This window comes from Cololabis saira, chromosome 6 (assembly GCF_033807715.1).
Source record: "Cololabis saira isolate AMF1-May2022 chromosome 6, fColSai1.1, whole genome shotgun sequence".
In the NCBI taxonomy this organism is placed as follows: domain Eukaryota; kingdom Metazoa; phylum Chordata; class Actinopteri; order Beloniformes; family Belonidae; genus Cololabis; species Cololabis saira.
Genome location: NC_084592.1, coordinates 3,410,929 through 3,433,457, shown reverse-complemented (window position 1 = coordinate 3,433,457; position 22,529 = coordinate 3,410,929). Strand labels below are relative to the sequence as shown.

The 22,529-nt window shown below is 42.1% G+C and overlaps 1 protein-coding gene across 4 annotated transcripts in view; it reads left to right on the top strand.

Annotated features, from left to right (window-relative positions):
- Nucleotides 1–5,181: 5,181 nt before the first annotated feature.
- Nucleotides 5,182–22,529, top strand: part of LOC133445696 (interferon gamma receptor 2-like) — a 37,847-nt gene continuing 20,499 nt past the window's right edge. For 3 of the 4 annotated variants that reach the window (XM_061723055.1, XM_061723054.1, XM_061723053.1), the window contains exons 1-2: nt 11,649–11,920; nt 12,014–12,134. In XM_061723055.1, the coding sequence (XP_061579039.1) occupies nt 11,839–11,920; nt 12,014–12,134 (203 nt within the window). In that variant the 5' untranslated portion in view covers nt 11,649–11,838. Of the gene's footprint in view, nt 5,228–11,648; nt 11,921–12,013; nt 12,135–22,529 lie in introns of those variants that run through there. The other variant, XM_061723052.1, reaches the window with a different exon arrangement.

Below are 22,529 nucleotides of genomic sequence, written 5' to 3'. Positions count from 1 at the left end.
AACAAGAACATTTGAAAAGAAAAGAAATAAATAAAATTAAATAAATAAAGATAAAAAAAATAATAAATACATACAAGAAACAGAACCTTGGGGTGACAGACTTTATAATATTTCGCATAAAATGAAAATTATATTTGTGACAGCTTAATGGTTGAAAATCTCAGAATGGATATCCATCATCGATATACATTTCTTATTTGTGATTAATTTAAGAGACTTGAGATAATAATTAACTTCAAACTACATGAAAAGGAGCAGAGACATTATTATCCCACTTGACCTGGAATGTTTGCTGAGCATACCAATACATAAGAATTCTAACAATATACTTATACTATTAATGAAATAGCGTTTTCAATCTGATGTTTGTCCTTTAAGACATTATTTGACACTTTTTTTTCTCTCTCAACTTTATTGAAGCAAAAGACATAAGTATACACAGAATTGAGAGCAACATCAGACATATGTGTATACAACATAAACTACACAATTATACAGTCACAAATACGCCAGGGGAATTAGTCATTGACAAAGAAAAAAAAAATTAAACAAATATCTTATATAGCTTACAAAGGTCATACGTTTTAACAGCTTTTTTATTTACAGAATCAGATATGGAGAATATGTATTGTTTGACATATGCGGACAGCTCCGGAAAATTCGGCTTTTTATTTAAAAATTTGGATCTGTGGATATAGAATTTAGTTAAAATAACGAGCAAATTGATCAAATAAAATGTACAGTTGAGATTCCTGTCAAATTCAGTATATCCAAACAATACTTTTTTCCAGCACAAATTAAATTGGGGGTAGATGTGATGGTCCATGTTAAAAACCTTGGTCACACTAGCAGTATGCAGAAGTAAGATTCTAAAGAATAATCGACTTAATAAACTTTCAGCCAACTGTGGCGTATTTATTCCAGCTTCAGTAATGCACATACAGGCTGCTCTCATCAACAGGTGCAGAGGAAGAGAGTGAGCAGGGCGCGAACACACCCTTTTATACGACGTACCGCTGACGTCATCACGTCAGCTCCTCTCACATCAAACAGCAGTACAGTAACAGTCAGTCATATATTAACATTTAACACTCCCACTTATGAATGTTCTGTATACTGTACAGTCTTTACAAAATCAAATAAATAAAAATAATAACATGGCAGTCAAATGCTAAACATTTACACACCAAACATGACCCCTACAAATTTCCTCAACTTTAACTTGGAGGCAGGTTTGGTCATTGCATCTGCAACCATATCATCTGTGGGACAGTAAACCAGTATCATCTTCTCCTCTCTAATAGTGGACCTAATGAAATGGTATTTAATGTCCACATGCTTACATCTTTGCCTGCACACAGGATTTTTCACAAGTGCAATAGCTCCTTGGTTGTCTTCTAAAGATTTGATTTCCTCATCCATCGCTCTCTGCCATTTTTCTGACGCTGATGATGTCATGGCCTCTTTAAAGGTTGTCGGTATACCACACACCGCTCTATAGCAATAGTCTATGCTGGTGAGTGTGCTATCACCCTCCTCACTGTCCTCCTGAGTAACATAATCCCTCAGATACCCCGGCGGTTTACGCTCTCGGGTTGGATATCTCCCACTGCTTGAGGCATGTGACGTCACCTTGGGGTGCTTCTCGCCACCATCCTCAGTTGACTGTGGGCTAACAGCCCGCTCATCTATGCTCACACTAGACTGTGGTGTATCTATTTCCTCACCACCTGTTCTAGAGTCCATTCCCAGCATTTGCGTCTGCGTCTCGTTCTCACGTGTCGTCTGGGTGACAAACTTCACCAGTCTGTGCTTCTGCACTTTCCCTTTATCGGGATAATAAACTAGAAAAGCAGGACTGCCCTTGTCATGCCCTACAAAAAGTCCTCTATCACACCTGGATTCCAGTTTACCTCTGTCCTGTTGGTAAGCGTAACACACTGATCCAAACTTGTGCATCCTGGCTAGATTACACTCTTTCCCCGTCAGTGCTGTGTATGGGGTGGTACCTGTGTGCTTATTAAAGCACCGGTTTCTTGTGTACGCTGCTTCCTGAACAGCATGGTGCCACAGACTCTTAGGTAAGTTGCTGTCTATAAGCTTACATCTGGCCATCTCGAAAAGAGTACGTCCTTCCCTCTCAGCTATCCCGTTCTGATGCGGGGAGTAAGGACAGGACGTCTCATGTCTGATCCTGTTCTTCCTCAGTAATGCCCGGAACTCGATGTGAACTCGGTTCCGTTGTCTGATCGTATGCATTTTACGTTGCCATAAGGCGCTACATCGGCTAAAAACTTCTCAGTAGCCTGAAGTGCATCACTCTTCGCTCTCAGAAAGTAAAAAAAAACACTACTCCGGTACACACATCTGTGAAAGACTGCATATACTTAAAACCGTCTATAGACTTGTTGTTTACTGGACCAGCAAGATCTGTGTTCACCATCTCAAGTGGTTTATTTGCCTTTTCAGTTGGACCTCTGTTTCTCATTTGAGTGAATTTTCCCTGTATGCACACATCACATTCTTTATCAGGCCTGCGCTTTGCACCTTTAATATGCATGCCTACTGTCACATCCTGCAATTTCAGTATATCCTCGTAATTGCAATGACCCATTATCTCATGCCATGTCTGGATATCATGGCTGACATTACACACATCATATTCATGGATTTTTCCATCATGAGTGGGAATCAAAAAACAAAAAACGATTGGTTTATTTGATTTTCCTTTTAAAACAAAAAACAAATATTGAATTACACTGCATTTTTTCTTTTTCTGTGTTAATATGATTTAACAAAGATTCAAAATACGCTTTTATTTTCGTTTTCTATTTCATATAAGAAAAATGAAATTACTAGTCAACAGGAACGAAAAAACGAACCAAAAACAACCGTTTATTCATATTCAGTGCAGTGTTTGGCGGGTGTGCTTGTGAGAACTGGGGTCCCTGGAGGTCCTGGAGAGCCAATGTCCCCGTACCGGGAGCTGTCCCCGGTCCTGGCCGGGATCAGTGCAGTGTTTGGCCGGTGTGCTTGTGAGAACTGGGGTCCCTGAGGGTCCAGGAGGCAAAGGGAAAGCCCAAGTAGCCTACCCCCGTACCAGGACGTGGTCCCGGTCTTGGCCGGGTGCAGTGCAGCGTTTGGCGGGCTGGGTGTGAGTGTCTGGGGTCTCTGGGCGCCTGGGTCCTGGTCCCGGGACTCGTGGGTCCCTGGGTCGGGTCCCGGGACTCGTAGGTCCCTGGGTCGGGTCCCGGGACTCGTGGGTCCCTGGGTCGGGTCCCGGGACTCGTGGGTCCCTGGGTCCTGGCCACTTTCGCCCGATTTTCAGACACTTTGGCCGGCTTTCGGCTTCCTTCGGGCCCGCCTCTGCGGCGCTGCTCCCCCCGACCTCCGATCCACCAGCAACGGGACTCGGGTCTCGGCAGCCCCGTGCGGGGAGACCTCGGGAGCGGCCGGAACCTCGCCCCGCCTCGACGCACCGTTTTCTGGGCGGGCGGGTGGGTCCGCTCGGGCTGGGGGTGACCGGCAATCCAGGGCCCGGTTCAGCCGTCTGCGGCGTGGTAGGGTTTGAGAAACGCTGTTTTTCCCGGAGGACTAACACCACCGCCAGAGCGGCAGCCGACGTCGGTGGTCGGCCTGCCCGGCGCCGGCGGGGCTCCGTGGGGGGACACCTGGGGCGGACGGGTCGACTCGGTCTCGCTACCGAGAGGGAGGCGCTGCAAACCCCCCGGTGGTCGGGGGGAGCAGCGCCGCAGAGGCGGGCCGAAGGAAGCCGAAAGCCGGCCAAAGTGTCTGAAAATCGGGCGAAAGTGGCCAGGACCCAGGGACCCACGAGTCCCGGGACCAGGACCCAGGGACCCACGAGTCCCGGGACCAGGACCCAGGGACCCACGAGTCCCGGGACCAGGACCCAGGGACCCACGAGTCCCGGGACCCGACCCAGGGACCCACGAGTCTCGGGACCAGGACCCAGGGACCCACGAGTCCCGGGACCAGGACCCAGGGACCCACGAGTCCCGGGACCAGGACCCAGGGACCCACGAGTCCCGGGACCCGACCCAGGGACCCACGAGTCCCGGGACCAGGACCCAGGCGCCCAGAGACCCCAGACACTCACACCCAGCCCGCCAAACGCTGCACTGCACCCGGCCAAGACCGGGACCACGTCCTGGTACGGGGGTAGGCTACTTGGGCTTTCCCTTTGCCTCCTGGACCCTCAGGGACCCCAGTTCTCACAAGCACACCGGCCAAACACTGCACTGATCCCGGCCAGGACCGGGGACAGCTCCCGGTACGGGGACTTGTGCTCTCCAGGACCTCCAGGGACCCCAGTTCTCACAAGCACACCGCCAAACACTGCACTGAATATGAATAAACGGTTGTTTTTGGTTCGTTTTTTCGTTCCTGTTGACTAGTAATTTCATTTTTCTTATATGAAATAGAAAACGAAAATAAAAGCGTATTTTGAATCTTTGTTAAATCATATTAACACAGAAAAAGAAAAAATGCAGTGTAATTCAATATTTGTTTTTTGTTTTAAAAGGAAAATCAAATAAACCAATCGTTTTTTGTTTTTTGATTCCCACTCATGATGGAAAAATCCAATGACCAAAAGATACACGGACCTGTGATCTACAATAAAGCGGGACAATTTACTCCACAGTTTTTTTGGTACAGGCAAGACCAAAACATTATGCTGCGTTCCATTTCCCTCGGAAATCGGAACTCGGAACTGGGAATGCCGTCACAGCCGAGTTATCAGCGTTCCAGTTACAAAGTAGGTAAACAAGTTTGTAGTTCGCATATACCACATGAAAAATGTAAATTACACTATGGCAGCATATATATGCCGAACAATACTTGTATACAACTGATTTAGTGTGACCAAAACTAGAATGAAGTGCTACAAATTTTTACAGAGCTCTCTGCTACTGTTTACAACCGGGGCAGCCATCTTGGAATGTGAACTCGGGGGTGGTGAAGACTCTCCCACTTTCCCAGTGGGAAATCCCACTTCGAGGGGCGTTCCAGTTGAAAATTCCGACTGGGAACTGGGAAATCCCCACTTCCGAGGACAAATGGAACGCGGCATTATTTGACACTTATACACAGTAGGGAACCGAAAGTTGCGTAACCCATGTTGTGGGCGTGTCGTGCGCGCCCCCGCTCAGGTCTCGGGAGTCAGTAGTTTCTGCTGGAGTCACCGGGGCGGACGCGCCTGCTGTCGGTAAGTCTGAGAACAACCAAAATAAAAACCTTTATTTTATTTTTTACAAGTATGAAATGAAAGTCAGAAAAGTCCGTTCTGCCATTGTTTCTCCGGTCAAGTATAAAGTGAGTCGTTCTTCCACTTTAAGGCAGTTAAATACTCCGTGCGGAGGTTTCTGTGTCAGTCAGCCTATTAAAGGCGGATTTATGGTCCCGCGTTTAATCGACGGCGTGACCTACGGCGTACGGCGCGCGTACCTTACGCCGTAGGCTCTGCGTTGGTGTAACGCAGAACCATAAATCGCACTTTGTCCCGTATTACTGTGAGAGTCATAAATAGTCATAAAATGCCAATAGAAAATGGCATTGAGCTGTTGAGTTCATAAGTTATTGTTTTCTATTTTACTACAACTGTAGCCTACAGACATGGCCTTTGAGGCACAAATATGTTTACAAGTTTTCTACAGACTTTCTGTCTGCACTTTTGTTGTTGCACTAAAAATGTGCAATATTACAGAATGGATGTTCTGCTTTCTTTCTATTGTTTTATATTCATTTATACAATTTTAAGTTAAGCAGGACAGGTTTCTGTTTAAGAATGATACTTATTTTATTCAGTTTATTTTGTATTAAAGTGAATTGCTGGATAATAATTTGTTTTCCATGTGTTCATGGCATTTTAAAATATGCATCTAATTCAATTCAGGTTCAAGTCGAATAGTTAAAAAATCGTTTCACTCACAAAAAAAGGGGCAAAAGAATTTCACCACGCCAGGAAAGGTTTGATTTGATTTGAAGATTTTATTTTGAACATGCGTGATAAAAAAAGAGTACAAAAAAGTAAAAAAAAAAACAGAATTCAAATATATATATAACTATATAAAGATTGTATCATATGGGGAGAGATAATTTGTGCTGATTACAAATAATATAATATATTACAAATAATAGCAGTGACCAAAACACCTGCAGAAATACTGCAGGAATGACATAGCAGCAGTTAAATGCAGCCTTCTGTAAGCTTTAAATATCCACTGGGCTTACATCAAATACATCAAAACACAACAATAAAAAACACTTTTCTGAACTTATCAATATGACTCTGTCCTTCACAGGATAAGGAAAATGGATCACTGCAAAAACTCACAATCTTAACAAGAATATTTGTCTTATTTCTAGTTAAAATGTCTCATTTTAGTAAAAAAAAATCTCATTACACTTAAAACAAGACTCATCACTGGAAAAAACAACAATTTTCACCTGTTTCAAGTAGATTTTCACTTAAAATAAGTAGAAAAATCTGCCAGTGGAACAAGATTTTTTTGCTTGTAATAAGAAGATAAATCTTGTCCCACTGGCAGATTTTTCTACTTATTTCAAGTGAAAATTTACTTGAAACAGGTGAAAATGTTCAAATAAGTTATTTTTCTGATGTTCTTTTTCTGGTGATGACTCTAAATATTGAAATAGCAGTAAAACCACATTCATTGATGAAATGACATAAGGGATGGAAAGGAGGGATGGCAGTTTTACAGGGGGGATGATTTGGACCGTTTTTATTTCAGGGGGGGATGATTTGGACCGTTTTTATTTCAGGGGGGATGATTTGGACAGTTTTTATTTCAGGGGGGGATGATTTGGACCGTTTTTATTTCAGGGGGGGATGCAATCCCCTCTCATCCCCCTTCATCCCCCTCAACTCCAGTACTGATTATATGTATATATAAATATAGTCAAAATCAAAGCAAATCAGGGCAAACAAAAGAAAAGAAAACAATCTCCCAGCATGAAGTTGTGCTACTATGTTTGCATGTACACGGCCGGCCCTGCAGACGAGGTGGCCCTTATTTATTTCTCAGGGAGTTGGCAACCCTCCCAGCTGTAATTACAGCAGTGTGCGTGTTTCTGTTCCTGTTTCCTTTCTGTCCCAGTCTCAAGGTTGGAAGAGTCTGGTCCTTTAATCCTCACATTCTTTCACTTCATTCAGGGTTTGGGATATTCCCATATTTAAGGTCCCACTGGCCCAAAACAAGCAGCGACTAACATAGTTGGATCCTTGCAGGTATCATGTCGCTGTTTCACCAAACTACCGCCCAGAACACTGTTAATTACTGTAGCTTCGTCATTTAGTTGTGTTGTTCCAAACTGCGGTCCTTGTGTCACCAGCATGGATGACATGCTGCCATGCTGGTATGGGAGGTTCATCAACACAAATATTTAGAAAGGTGAGTCTGGGAATGCAGAAGTACGTTGACGATGTTTTATTTATAGTTGCTCAAATATGTCTGCTTAAAGCTGCTCTGGGAAATACAGTTTCATTCATCTGACAACTAAACAACAAAAAAGTAAATTCTCCAGCACTGTACTGTTGTACAGTTAAACCGGAATAAGCCAGTTGTGAACCACTGTATCAACCAATTTATGATGTTGGAAAAGAAATGTATATACGTTTTGATCAGAACAAATACCACAAAATGAACAAATAACATAAAAATTAATTACAAATAATTAAGTAGATAAACAGAAAAGAAATGACGTAGAATATTTTTAAAAATGAATAAATAATGTGGTCCTAGGAGCCGCAGGTTTTTCCTAACCAATTTCCCATCAGCTGGAACTCTATTTACATCTGCTGGAACTTTATTTCTTGTATCAGCGACTAGGAGATAAAAAAAAAAAGACAAAATATGTTTGTCATATATTCCCTTACATACTCAGTGCACGTACTGTATGAGTATGTATGAGTCAGCCATGCTCTGGTTACAGTGGTTTATTCAATCTGATTCAGTCTGATCTCAGAACAGCATGTGTAATCAGACAAGTGATCCAATCTTCTGCATGTCATTATCTGATCAGATCTGCAACCATGTTGAATCGCTGCATGTGTACGTACTGACTGTAAGTGCGAAGGCCCTATTGTATCTGTAGGAATTTTTCTTTATTCCTCTTTATTCTGACGAAAGGAGGGCCTTTTTGCCCCCCTAAACGTGCCCTAAAAGTCACCAAATTTTGCATGCAAGCCAGGCCTGTCGATAATTGTGATATTTCATGGTTTGCATTAATGGGCGTGGCCTAACGGCTCAACAGCGCCCCCTAGAAAACTTTTCTCTGCCATAACTTTTGAACGGGTTGTGATAAAGACATGTGGGTGGTGTTATCGGACTCTGTATTGAGTCCTTGACCATAACTGGTGAAAATTAGCCCTGCCCCTTCTTCTGATTGGTTGTCCCTATTTCCTGCTATAATTTTTGAATGGTTTGACATAGAGAGTCATGGGTGGTGTCATGGGACTCGGTTTTGAGTACTTGACCTTAATTGGTGCAAATTCCAAGCGTGAGGGCCCGTTCATCCCTGCTTTAATTCTGTTTTGTTTTGTGCTATGCTTAAAGCTATTATTTTTGGGGTCATTTCTATCTGATGCATTTGTAAGACTTGATTTTATTGATAATGTTGTGGTGGTTGGTATGCGATTGAAATATGAATAACGTAAAAATTAAATTCACCATCACTACTGTCTTATTTCTACATAACATTATAACAAATTGAGGTTTGGGTGTATTCCCAGCTACCAAAGTCAAACCACACATATCTGGTAACTACGGTGGTTTGAGATCGCATTGTTCTTAGTTTTCTGGAAACAGACTCCAGATTTTCAAGAGTGCAATGCTTCCTACTAAACTATCTTAGTTTTATGCTATCTTCAGTCGTTATACAGAAAACACAACCCAGGTTGAGGTCTGGACTTTGGACATTTCAAAACCTTGATTGTTTGATTGTCTTTTTGAGCCATTCTGATGTAGATTTAACAGCTTTGTTTGGAATCATTGTTCAATTCCATAAAGTCCAAAAGTCTAAATCCACACCCATCCAAGGCAGTGCGTGACTGTTGATACGTGACAGCAGAGTGCTTGGAATTATCTGTCCATAGGACATTGATCCCCAAGTCTTGTGGTGTGTTCAGATACAGTTTTATGTTTTGTGTTGGTGTATCTTCATATAGTGTAGTGTATATAGTGCAATTGTTCATTTGGATGCAGATGGAACTCGGATATACTGATCCATAAAAGCAGATGGGACCAGTGAGCTAGCTGAACCTGGAGGATCACTAAGGGCCAATTCCAATACACCCCCTACTTTCTACCACTAGCCCTAAAAATGAGTAAGGCCCTTGTAATGTTCCCTAGGGATTGGGACACCACTTGCTACGTCTCTGCGTGGTTTACTTTCGGGTACGTAAGCGACTGCGTAGTTACGTTTGCACATACGTCACACCATATCAGGAAGCCCAGAGCTAAAAGCTGTTTTAATTTCAGCTGTAGGGCTGTTAATATGCCACTTTATTAAGTTTTAATATTTTTTCAAGTAACCGTTAAGATCCCCAACCTGGGCTCAGTTTATCCAAATAACGCCTGTTAAGAAATTTGCTCCAATCTTTTCGGGGGATGAGAAGAGCCACGATTTATGGTTCAGCGTTACACCAACGCAGAGCCTACGGCGTAGGGTACGCGTTGGTGTAACGTGGAACCTTAAATCAGCTTTTATTCTGGCGAGATCTGACGAGATACAACGCAACAACGACCAAGCAAGTGATTATGTACATTCACTGAGTGAATATTATGAAAGTAAAATCAAAACGCATTTTTATGCAGAAACTAACTCAAAATATTGATTTTATTCACTAAAAAATAGAAATGTCCGCCATGTTTTTTTTGTTTGATTCAGTCTGCAAATGATGACGTAAAGCATTCTGGGAAATTTTCTCTAGCCCTCGGTCGGTGAGTCAGAATCTGAAATCCCTCACTGTGAAGGGCTAGCCCTCGTTATGTCCACTAGCCCTCGTTATGTCCACTAGCCCTCGTTATGTCCACTAGCCCTCGTTATGTCCACTAGCCCTCGTTATGTCCACTAGCCCTACATGAAAAGAGGAATTGGGACACCACTACTCTCACGGGAACGCACAAAATTTAGGGGTAGGACTGAAAAGTAGGACTAGGGGGGATTGAGACTGGGCCAGAATCATCAGTTATGCTGCTGTAGGTCTAGATGGCTGTGGTTCCTCCCATGATGCACTGGACTCGGTCCTCTCCAAACTGTTTCTTGTTTATAGTTGGGTACTTGTACCACTGCTCTTTTCTAGTGGAGTTGGAGCGCTGTCTGATGCTGTAGATAACGTTGGGACATGGCATCATTGTAACATTTTAAAGAAATATAATCTGTTGAGCTTTGACAGTTTTATTATTTTATGTTTTCTTAAACTATTTTTCAAATGTATTAAAAATGTGGCCCCAGAGCCACTCTCAGTGTTCATTCAGAGACAAAACAGCAGCAGAGTCACCAGGAGCTCTACAAACTGTAACTGTCCATTACCTTACCGCAGAACAACATTCGGACAATCAGCTTTCTCAGTAAAGAGCGGTCATCTCTGGAATGGACTCCCGAATGAAATGAAATTGGTATCAGATAGCAGAATCTTTGCATCCATGGTTAAGAACTGGCTGAAAACACAACAGGATTGTACCCACTTTTGAAATGTTGTTACTGTGTGTGTTGTGATGCGTGTTGAGAGGCAGTGAATGAGTGAGGGAGTATGTGTATGATGTGTGGAGATTGTGGGATTATGTGACTGTTTATTTTGTGATTGTTTTTAAATAGATGTAATTTTATATTTTGTATTATAGGTCCTAGATATTGTTGTATTGTATTTTATTGTTAGAAAAGCCCAACTAGGGACAGGAGTTGCAAATTAGCAATAGCTATAAACTCTATGTGCAGAACATCAGTTGCTGTCATTGTACTGAAACTATGTTTAAACTGCATTGTCCCTATCAACTAAACCAGGGGTCGGCAACCCAAAACGTTGAAAGAGCCATATTGGACCAAAAACACAAAAAACAAATATGTCTGGAGCCGCAAAAAATGAAAAGTCTTTTATAAGCCTTAGAATGAAGACAACACATGCTGCATGTTTCTATATTGGTTAGAACTGGGGGAAGATGTTTTAAAATGTCCACATTAAATGTTGAGAAAAAAGTCTAAATGTCCAGATTAATGTTGAAGTACAATCTTGAAAAAAAGTCGGAATGTCGAGAAAAAAGTTGATATTTCGGGAAAAAAGTCGAAATGTCAACATTAATGTTGAAGTACAATCTTGAGATAAAAGTCGAAATGTCAAGAAAAAAGTCGAAATGTTTAGGAAAAAGGTCAAAATTTCGAGAAAAAGTTAAAAATGTCGAGATTAAAAAGGAAAGCAAAACGGAAGATATAAAGGAAAAAGAGAAGAAAAAAGAAAAAAAGGTAAATAAGAAAAAAAGAAATAAAAAAAGAAAAAAAGGAAAAAGGAAGAAAAAAAGAGAAAAAAAGGAAAAAGAGAAGAAAAATAAAAAAGGAAAAAAAGAAGAAAAAATAAATAAAAAGAGAAAAAAAGAAAAAATTGAAAAAATAAGAAAAAAAAGAAGAAAAAAATGGTCAAACATTTTTGAAAAAGCTCCAGGAGCCACTAGGACGGCGCTAAAGAGCCGCATGCGGCTCTGGAGCCGCGGGTTGCCGACCCCTGAACTAAACCAATAAAATAAAAATAAAACACTAACAAACCATGAAGACTGACCTTCCTTCCTGTTGTTGGTGCAGGTGATGACCATGGCAGAGGTTAGGGCGGACGTACGCGCCGTACTCCTGCCCCTCCTTCTGTACCCGCTCTTGTGTCTGGATTCCGGTAAGTGACCACAACAAATGGCTGGGTCAGTGGAAGGCATCCCTGCACTGTTTCTGGAGCTCATTCCTCACTTGTCTATCATTTTTTTCACAGCACTCTCGTCCCTCCCTGCACCCATTAATGTTCGCGTCATTTCAATCAACTTCCACCACGTCCTCCATTGGGAGCCGGGGCCCGGGACCGTCAGTGGGACTCAATACAAGATCTCCTGGAAGTAAGTGTCCGGTTGCCATCACACTAACTCCATCTCTAACCACTTTAGGGCTGAAACGATTCCTCGAATAATTCGAGTAATTCGATTGCAAAAAATGATCGAGGAATTTTCTCTGCCTCGAGGAATCGTTTAATTTTGCAGCTCAAAGCATCGTATTTCGCCCGGACTACGTTTAATGCGGCATAACGCGCTGACGCCACGCACGTAAAAAGGTAGAAGAAAGAGGAGGATATGTTTGTTTTGTAACATGCCATGCTCAGGCAATGAGTCTGCAATGGCCCAGACGGGAGACACATGTAGCTCAGTGCTTAACTTTTATTTTTAATCCTCTATATTCTTCTGGTCCGTTCTCCTATATGTTCCCCCTCTAACCCGGTACATACATAGGTTCCTCTAAACATCTGTTCCCGCTACAGTTTTAACTAAAACAAAATGTGTTCCAATACAGCAGGTCTCATCATTTTATTTTGAACACTGCCAAAACTCTAACTTAAAGACTTTAACTTAAAACTTAACTAGAACTTAAAATTAGCTTGACACAAATGAAAGTTCAATTCAATTTCAATTCAGTTTTATTTGTATAGCGTCTAATACAACAGAAGTTGTCTCTAGGATCTTTCCAGAGACCCAGAACATGAACCCCTGAGCAATTATTACATAAACAATGGCAGGTAAAAACTCCCCTAGTGGGAGAAAAACCTAAAGCCAAACAGTGGCAAGAAAAACTCCCCTTTAGGAGGGAAGAAACCTGGACCAGGACCTGGATCATAAGGGGGGGTAGAAACCTGGACCAGGACCTGGATCATAAGGGGGGACCCTCCTGCCGAGGGCCAGACTGGGGGTCGGGGACGTCAACAGCACACAGCAGGCAGGTGGAAGCAGCAGCGGGATGACCGGGGGGGGGGGGTACGCAGGCAGGTGGAAGCAAAGTTCAATTGAAACACGTGGGAAAAACAGCTAACCTTTTAAGTTATGTGTGTTATCAGGTGTAATGGCATTTTTAGGTTAGAAATAAGAACATTTCTTGGTAAGATCCTTAGTTTTTTGAGTGAAGGCAGTGAATTTGGTCGACTGGTGTAAGTTCAGGGTTTTTAAATGCACAGCCATGGACCTACTGGATTATATCATTTAGTCTTAGTGATGTCAATTAACATCTAACATCTTATGTATATTTATAATTTCTCTTTAACTAAACAAAAATATGTTTTATCCGATTACTCGATTAATCGATGGAATTTTCAGTAAAATAGTCGATTACTAAAATATTCGATAGCTGCAGCCCTAAACCACTTGCATCTACACACCATCTATAGCAGGTGGTCTTCCAGAATTAGGGTGCTGACACGTATATCTGTCATGAATATAAGGAATTTGTGGATGACGGTCAGTGCTACAGGGCTAAGAGTTTAATTCATAGTGTAGCGTAGTTCATTCACATCTTCATCTGAAACAAGGACTTTGAACCCTCCAGCCTAGCTCCAGCAGAGCTCTGGCAGCCATGTGCCACTAGCCAGCCGGCCCCCGACCTTCTCTGGCTCAGCTGGAGCTGCTGTCCCTATGCAGCCGCTGCTGGGAGTCCTCCAGGTCGGCCTGGGAAAGCCCTGGGGTGAAAGAGTTCTTCAGAGCCCCAGGTATTCAGCTGCTAGCTCTGAGTTTCTGTCCATGGTTCCTCCTGACAGTCTGCAGGGACTGGCCCGCTGCTGGTAAAGTTCAAACCAAATCAGGCAAATAGGGTGAAACTGCAGCCAGTCTTTGGGCCAATCCCAATGTTCACCCTACTCACTACCACTTCACCCTCAAAATGAAGCCACAAGGGGTAGGGCTTTATAATCTTCCCTAGGGATTGGGACACCACTTGCTACGTCCCAGCTTCACATTGAAGGTGGGCAAAAGCACGCAAACACATAAGGAAACTTACAATTTAAAAAAATACTATTATCAATCTACAATATCTAGGCCATTCAAGCCGCGCCATCTGGAGAAACTCTTGTAACAAGCAGGTTTACAGGTGACTGCGGGGGGACGTTAAGCCTGAATTATGGTTCCGCGTTACACCAACGCAGACCCTACGGCGTAGGCTCTGCGTTGGTGTAACGCGGAACCATAAATCAGCCTTTATTCTGACGAAATCTGAAAAAACTTCGCAACAACGAGCAAGCGAGTGATTATGTACATTCACTGAGTGAATATTATGAAAGTAAAATATATATTTCTCGCTAGAAATGTAATCAAAACGCATTTTTATGCAGAAAATAACTCAAAATATTGATTTTATTCACTAAAAAATTAGAAATGTCCGCCATGTTTTTTTGTTTGATTCAGTCTGCAAATGATGACGTAAAGCATTCTGGGAAGTTTTTCTGGCCCTCGGTCAGTGAGTCAGAATCTGAAATCCCTCACTGTGAAGGGCTAGATTCATACACACTAGCCCTCGTTATGTCCACTAGCCCTCGTTATGTCCACTAGCCCTCGTTATGTCCACTAGCCCTACATGCAAAGAGGAATTTGGACACCACTACCCTCACGGGAACGCACAACATTTAGGGGTACGACTGAAAAGTAGGACTAGGGGGGGATTGGGACTGGGCCTTTGTGCTGCCTTCTGCTGGACTTGTCTCAGGATGGAGCTGAAGCTTACAGTGGCCGAGACATCTCAAACAACCCTAAAAAGCCACACCACCACCAAAAAACCCACAACGGAAGTAAACAAACGACTTTCAAACGTCTTAAGTGCGAGGTACATGGTATTTGTACTGGATAACATGATCTGTGATTAATATGTGACGGTCAGAATTGGCTCATGTTGTCTATTGTCCATGTAGATACGTATGTGTGTACTGCCTTTTTTCCTGGTGTTGTGGCTTTTTTTGGTTGAAGGTGGAGGGATCATAGTGCAGGGGACTGAAAACCAGGAAGGGAGCTGCTGGAGTCCAGCTTAGGTTTTGGAAATCACGTCCTTGTTCTTGCTTCATTTCATGCAAAATACTTTGCATGAAATACTAAGAAAACCACTCACTGATCATTTGACTGGCTTAAGCTTGTGCTCGACCTTAATCACGGTTTACAATGAATGTGACCTAACTAGTGCTAATATACTGTCATGATACAACTAGAGATGCACAAATCCACTTTTTAAAAATTCAAATTCAGAGAGTAACGTCTCGCAACTCCTTTATGCAGATGACCCATTAGATCAGAGACATTAACAAAGTTGACACAGTCTCTGAAGTCCACACAAGGAAGTATAGATGGTTATATCAGCAGTCTCTCTTGCTGGGGTCACTGACACTTTTTGGATTGTATGTCAAATACATAAACTTGGAAACTTAAGGAAACTGCTTAATCTTTAAAAAAATAACAATCTTGCGTTGTAAATGCCCGAATTCCCCTGTCTTCAGGGAAATTCCACTTCAGTCCGCTTCCTCTGGTCTTACACTAATGTTTTCAGATAACTTATTTCCTGTACCATCTCTGTGTTTCCTGCACCCTCTCTGTGTCTCACATCCTTTTTTACTTCCTGTCAAATAATGAAGAAAAAACATGATTGTTTTCAAGAAGGTGATTTTCAATAAACATTGTTTGCATTATGAAACTAAATCATTAAGTTGCCTGGTACTAATCTGAACGACAGCCATCATTTGTGAAGGCTTGGGGGCCAGAAAAGAACTGTCAGTTATTTTATTATTTTACTCTGGCCAAGGGAAATTCTTGGTCACCCTTTCTGTCAATCAAAGCCAGTAGTTGTTCGTGGAAACATCAGCTAGTTGTACTGGCATTTCATTTCATTTCATTTTATTCTTTATTTCATTCAAAAAATAAAACAAACAATTCAATACAAATACAAACACAAATGTTCATAAATTGTGAATGAAAAGGGAGCAGAAAGAAGAAGAATATTATATTATACAGGAAGAAAACTAGAGCTGGTGTTGTGGGCTTCCTGTGGGGATAGAGCTGAGGGGCAGGCTGGACTGGTTGACTGTAGACACATAAACAGAACTGGACAAAGTGTCTGAGACGTCACCACAGGTCTCTGAACAATGTTTTTCATTCCTATTTTGGTCTCATTGCATGGCACCATTAGGGCTGGGTGTGGTTAGGTTCTTATTAATACTGATACCGACACAGATTATTCATATCAATACTCACAGATCCTTATTGATAGTCTCTATAATTTTGTAATGCATTTTATTACTTATTACCAGTACGTAGCCAACCGTACTGCCCCGGACCAAACCGCTCGGTGGAAATCAGGCTTCATTTAAGCCAGGTCTGTTGCAGCAGAGCAACATCTAAAACCCGAGAACCAGGCTGTTAACACTCCACTATGCAATGGCTATCAGACCGGTGGCTACTAGAGGATCCCGGCCCAGCTCCAGCACAATCATTTTAGATCCATTTCTGAGAGCGGCATCTAACATCAATGATACGTTGGTATCATAGGTTAGCATAAGCTTTTAAAATGCTCTGTGAAGTACTCACACACTTCTCACAAAGTGGAGATCCTCTATCCATCTCAAACATCTTCATGGATGTTTCTTTTGTACCCAATTCATATGTTGGCTTCACCTTTTCGAAACTTGAAAATGACTGGGTTATCGTTTTAACTGTAGCTTCCACATTGTCTGGCCTGCTTCTGATAACCGTTATAATCCTCCCAACAGATATGCGGCTTTATTTTAATGTCTCTGGAGGTGTATTCTCGCGTCAGCCCTTTCACTCGTGTCTGCACTCCAGGCATCTCAACCTCAACCTTTCATTTAGACCCGTTCTGAGTCAGAACACGGTGTCTGTGGTTTACTTGAGCGTGTACTTCAGTGGAATCTCTGACACAGTGCTGATGTCTCTGTCGTTGTCCTCTGGGGCCGAGCACCCCCCTCACCCACGGTGGTGGTTTCCATCAATGTTTGGTGCAGCTGTGACCACAGACTTGCTGAAAACACTGTCAAGAAGAGGAAGTGGAAGGGTTTTCTCGTGATCGGCTCTTTTTCCACTGTGAAGGCGGATGTTTTTGCATTTTTGCATTTGTCCTCTAGTTATTGAAGCAGTAAAATTTGAAGTCTGGGTGTTGGTAGCACGACATATCCATCACACGTGCAAGGCAGCCTTGAAAGAGCCAGAATAGCTCCCGACGGGTTCCCAATTTGTCCATATGCCAGTGTTACGGCCTCATAAAAGTAAACAATTAGGTTCAATGAGACCACAACATATTAAGGACACCACACAAAGATTTCAAGGGTGACAAACTAATTTTATTGATTTGTTGTTTTTAATTTGCTGGGGAGACAATAAACAAGGAAAAAGGTTAACCCAAAAGTAATGAACCAAAAGGAGATAGAGATCCCCGGCCAAAAAGAACAATGGACAGAGGAAAAATGTTCTGGGGAACAGGTAATTTTATTACCTGTTCCCCAGAAAGGGAAACAAAACAAACCTTCCCCTGCTACTGCTGCCCCAGAGAGAGCGAGGACTTCCTCCTCCTCCTCTTTATCCCTAACCTCCTGATTGCTAACGGACTGTAACTCCAACCTCCTGATTGCTAACGGACTGTAACTCCAACCTCCTGATTGCTAACGGACTGTAACCCCAACCTCCTGATTACTAACTGACTGTAACTCCAACCTCCTGATTACTAACTGACTGTAACTCCAACCTCCTGATTGCTAACGGACTGTAACCCCAACCTCCTGATTGCTAACGGACTGTAACTCCAACCTCCTGATTGCTAACGGACTGTAACTCCAACCTCCTGATTGCTAACGGACTGTAACCCCAACCTCCTGATTACTAACTGACTGCCAGCCTGTGGAGGAGGGAACCAAGAGGAAGGAGAGGGGGAGAAGACAGCAGCATTAACACACACACACACCTACAGATGTACCGTATTTTCGGGACCATATGGCGCACTGTGTGGAAAGGCGCACCCTCAGTTTTGTGTGTCATTTTTGGTTTTAAAACACACATACGGCGCACCGACCCAAAAGGCGCCGTCTACGGAGACGGAGCTGCACACACACGCGTTGCAAAACACACACGCGCTAAAAATACAGCAGAAGCAAAACTTAGTTTGATATTTTATTTCACTTTTCACATCAATCAAACCCTTCAAAGGTTCATATTCTGTTTCTGCATTAAAGAATTTAAAAAAACCACCGGGTTGCTGCACAAACCTGTCTCAGCCACTGATCATCTCCTCATCCATCCAGCCCTTTTCATTTCACTCTGGCTGGAAAAGTCTCTTTAGGGAACGCTTTTCTTTTAAAAATCCCGACCGCGGCGGTCCCGGGTCCCGCTCCCCGTTTGCTCCCTCGCGCTGGACCGGGTCCCGGGTCCCGGTCCGCCCCCCCCCCGCGCTGGTCCCGCGGCGGACCGGGTCCCGCGTCCCGGGACCCTCGCGCTGGACCCGCTCACACACACACGCTGTCGGGGAGCCGGTACCGGGGTTTGTATCCGACAGGAGCTCCGTTAATTCAGCTGCGCCAGTCCGAATTTCCAGACCTGTCTCGGCTTCTTGATCATCATCCCTTCATCCAGCCCCCTCTTTTCATTCACCCTTATAATGACTCCGGCTGGAAACGTCTTATGCAAAGTTTTTCTTTTAAAAATCACCATAAGTTTCTGTCCATCAGCTGCGCCAGTCCAGCACCACATACATGAGAATCTGTGTGTCGCGCCGCGAATACACACACGCGCATGTCGGGATCCGGTACCGGGTTTGTAACCGACAGATTTGGCTGCAAATCTCGGAGAGTGAAGCTGATCTGACCTGAGACAGACCCCAGAAATCTCTGCTCTTAAAGCGGCCGGGAACCAGGTCATCGGACCCGCTTGGGGAACCAGGAAGTCGGCTGCGGCAGCGCGCATCACCGCGCTGCTCCAGCCGCTGCTTTAACCGGGGAATGTGGACGGTTCCGACCGGCCGGGACCGGAGCAGCCCACATGGACTGGTAGCAGGGGCTCCCGGGGAAAGAGCACCGGCATTTCAGCCGGATCTGCCCCGGGAAAAGCGGCGATCGGACCCGCAAACCCACGGCAGGTGCGATCGGTTCCCGACATGCAAAACACACGCGCGCTGCAGAACACTCACACACAAGTGTGCTTATTTAAATAGAGCGGAGCAAAACTTAGTTTGATTGTATTTTATTTCACTTTACACATCAAGCAAATCCTTAAAAGTCTTCATCATCTGTTTCGCATTAAACAGCTCAGTGGATGGTCTCATTCAGCTTCACCCGACCCCTTCTCTTTTTACCTTCTCATGGTGGCGACCTGACATTACTGTAATTCAGGTAATAGACACGGCGCACCGTTTCTTAAGGCGCCCGGCACATTAAAAAAAAAAAAAAAAAAAAAAGTTGCGCCTTATGGTCGCGAAAATACGGTAGGTGTGGAGCAACCCATACATGGCTACACATAGCAGCCAGGAAACCACCAGAAATCCTGTTATCAAAAAATCTAATTATGTAGGCCTCTTCAACATCCCCGACAAATGGTATGGACGGACACACGACCCTCCACCTCCATGAGTCCGGCGTGTATCTGGAGGAAACCGTCCGTCGGGCAAGAGGGCTCCCCTCTGCCCAGTCTACCCATCATTAATGTAGATTTGCAGGGCGGGCGTTCTGCTATCAGGAACCGTTACTATGGAACCAACTTCCAATCTGGGTTAAGGAGGCTGACACCACCTCCACCTTTAAAACTAAACTTAAAACCTTTCTGTTTAGTAAACCTCTAGTTAGTGTTTAGTAAACCTCTAGTTAGTGTTAGTAAACCTCTAGTTAGTGTTTAGTAAACCTCTAGTTAGTGTTAGTAAACCTCTAGTTAGTGTCAGTAAACCTCTAGTTAGTGTTTAGTAAACCTCTAGTTAGTGTTTAGTAAACCTCTAGTTAGTGTTAGTAAACCTCTAGTTAGTGTTTAGTAAACCTCTAGTTAGTGTCAGTAAACCTCTAGTTAGTGTTAGTAAACCTCTAGTTAGTGTTTAATAAACCTCTAGTTAGTGTTAGTAAATCTCTAGTTAGTGTTAGTAAACCTCTAGTTAGTGTTTAATAAACCTCTAGTTAGTGTTTAGTAAACCTCTAGTTAGTGTCAGTAAACCTCTAGTTAGTGTTAGTAAACCTCTAGTTAGTGTTTAGTAAACCTCTAGTTAGTGTTTAGTAAACCTCTAGTTAGTGTTTAGTAAACCTCTAGTTAGTGTTAGTAAACCTCTAGTTAGTGTTTAGTAAACCTCTAGTTAGTGTCAGTAAACCTCTAGTTAGTGTTAGTAAACCTCTAGTTAGTGTTTAATAAACCTCTAGTTTGTGTTTAGTAAACCTCTAGTTAGTGTTTATGAAACCTCTAGTTAGTGTTAGTAAACCTCTAGTTAGTGTTTAATAAACCTCTAGTTAGTGTTAGTAAACCTCTAGTTAGTGTGTAGTAAACCTCTAGTTAGTGTTAGTAAACCTCTAGTTAGTGTTAGTAAATCTCTAGTTAGTGTTAGTAAACCTCTAGTTAGTGTTAGTAAACCTCTAGTTAGTGTTTAATAAACCTCTAGTTAGTGTTTAATAAACCTCTAGTTAGTGTTTAGTAAACCTCTAGTTAGTGTCAGTAAACCTCTAGTTAGTGTTAGTAAACCTCTAGTTAGTGTTCAGTAAACCTCTAGTTAGTGTTTAGTAAACCTCTAGTTAGTGTCAGTAAACCTCTAGTTAGTGTTAGTAAACCTCTAGTTAGTGTTTAGTAAACCTCTAGTTAGTGTTTAGTAAACCTCTAGTTAGTGTTTAGTAAACCTCTAGTTAGTGTTAGTAAACCTCTAGTTAGTGTTTAGTAAACCTCTAGTTAGTGTTAGTAAACCTCTAGTTAGTGTTTAATAAACCTCTAGTTAGTGTTAGTAAATCTCTAGTTAGTGTTAGTAAACCTCTAGTTAGTGTTAGTAAACCTCTAGTTAGTGTTAGTAAACCTCTAGTTAGTGTTTAGTAAACCTCTAGTTAGTGTTAGTAAACCTCTAGTTAGTGTTTAATAAACCTCTAGTTAGTGTTTAGTAAACCTCTAGTTAGTGTTAGTAAACCTCTAGTTAGTGTTTAATAAACCTCTAGTTAGTGTTAGTAAATCTCTAGTTAGTGTTAGTAAACCTCTAGTTAGTGTTTAGTAAACCTCTAGTTAGTGTTAGTAAACCTCTAGTTAGTGTTTAGTAAACCTCTAGTTAGTGTTAGTAAACCTCTAGTTAGTGTTAGTAAACCTCTAGTTAGTGTTTAATAAACCTCTAGTTAGTGTTTAGTAAACCTCTAGTTAGTGTTTATGAAACCTCTAGTTAGTGTTAGTAAACCTCTAGTTAGTGTTTAATAAACCTCTAGTTAGTGTTTAGTAAACCTCTAGTTAGTGTTTATGAAACCTCTAGTTAGTGTTAGTAAACCTCTAGTTAGTGTTTAATAAACCTCTAGTTAGTGTTAGTAAACCTCTAGTTAGTGTTAGTAAACCTCTAGTTAGTGTTAGTAAACCTCTAGTTAGTGTTAGTAAACCTCTAGTTAGTGTTAGTAAACCTCTAGTTAGTGTTTATGAAACCTCTAGTTAGTGTTAGTAAACCTCTAGTTAGTGTTTAATAAACCTCTAGTTAGTGTTAGTAAACCTCTAGTTAGTGTTAGTAAACCTCTAGTTAGTGTTAGTAAACCTCTAGTTAGTGTTTAATAAACCTCTAGTTAGTGTTAGTAAACCTCTAGTTAGTGTTAGTAAACCTCTAGTTAGTGTTAGTAAACCTCTAGTTAGTGTTTAATAAACCTCTAGTTAGTGTTTAATAAACCTCTAGTTAGTGTTAGTAAACCTCTAGTTAGTGTTTAATAAACCTCTAGTTAGTGTTAGTAAACCTCTAGTTAGTGTTTAGTAAACCTCTAGTTAGTGTTTAATAAACCTCTAGTTAGTGTTAGTAAACCTCTAGTTAGTGTTTAGTAAACCTCTAGTTAGTGTTTAATAAACCTCTAGTTAGTGTTAGTAAACCTCTAGTTAGTGTTTAGTAAACCTCTAGTTAGTGTTAGTAAACCTCTAGTTAGTGTTAGTAAACCTCTAGTTAGTGTTTAATAAACCTCTAGTTAGTGTTAGTAAACCTCTAGTTAGTGTTTAGTAAACCTCTAGTTAGTGTTTAATAAACCTCTAGTTAGTGTTAGTAAACCTCTAGTTAGTGTTAGTAAACCTCTAGTTAGTGTTAGTAAACCTCTAGTTAGTGTTTAGTAAACCTCTAGTTAGTGTTTAGTAAACCTCTAGTTAGTGTTAGTAAACCTCTAGTTAGTGTTAGTAAACCTCTAGTTAGTGTTTAGTAAACCTCTAGTTAGTGTTTAGTAAACCTCTAGTTAGTGTTAGTAAACCTCTAGTTAGTGTTAGTAAACCTCTAGTTAGTGTTAGTAAACCTCTAGTTAGTGTTTAGTAAACCTC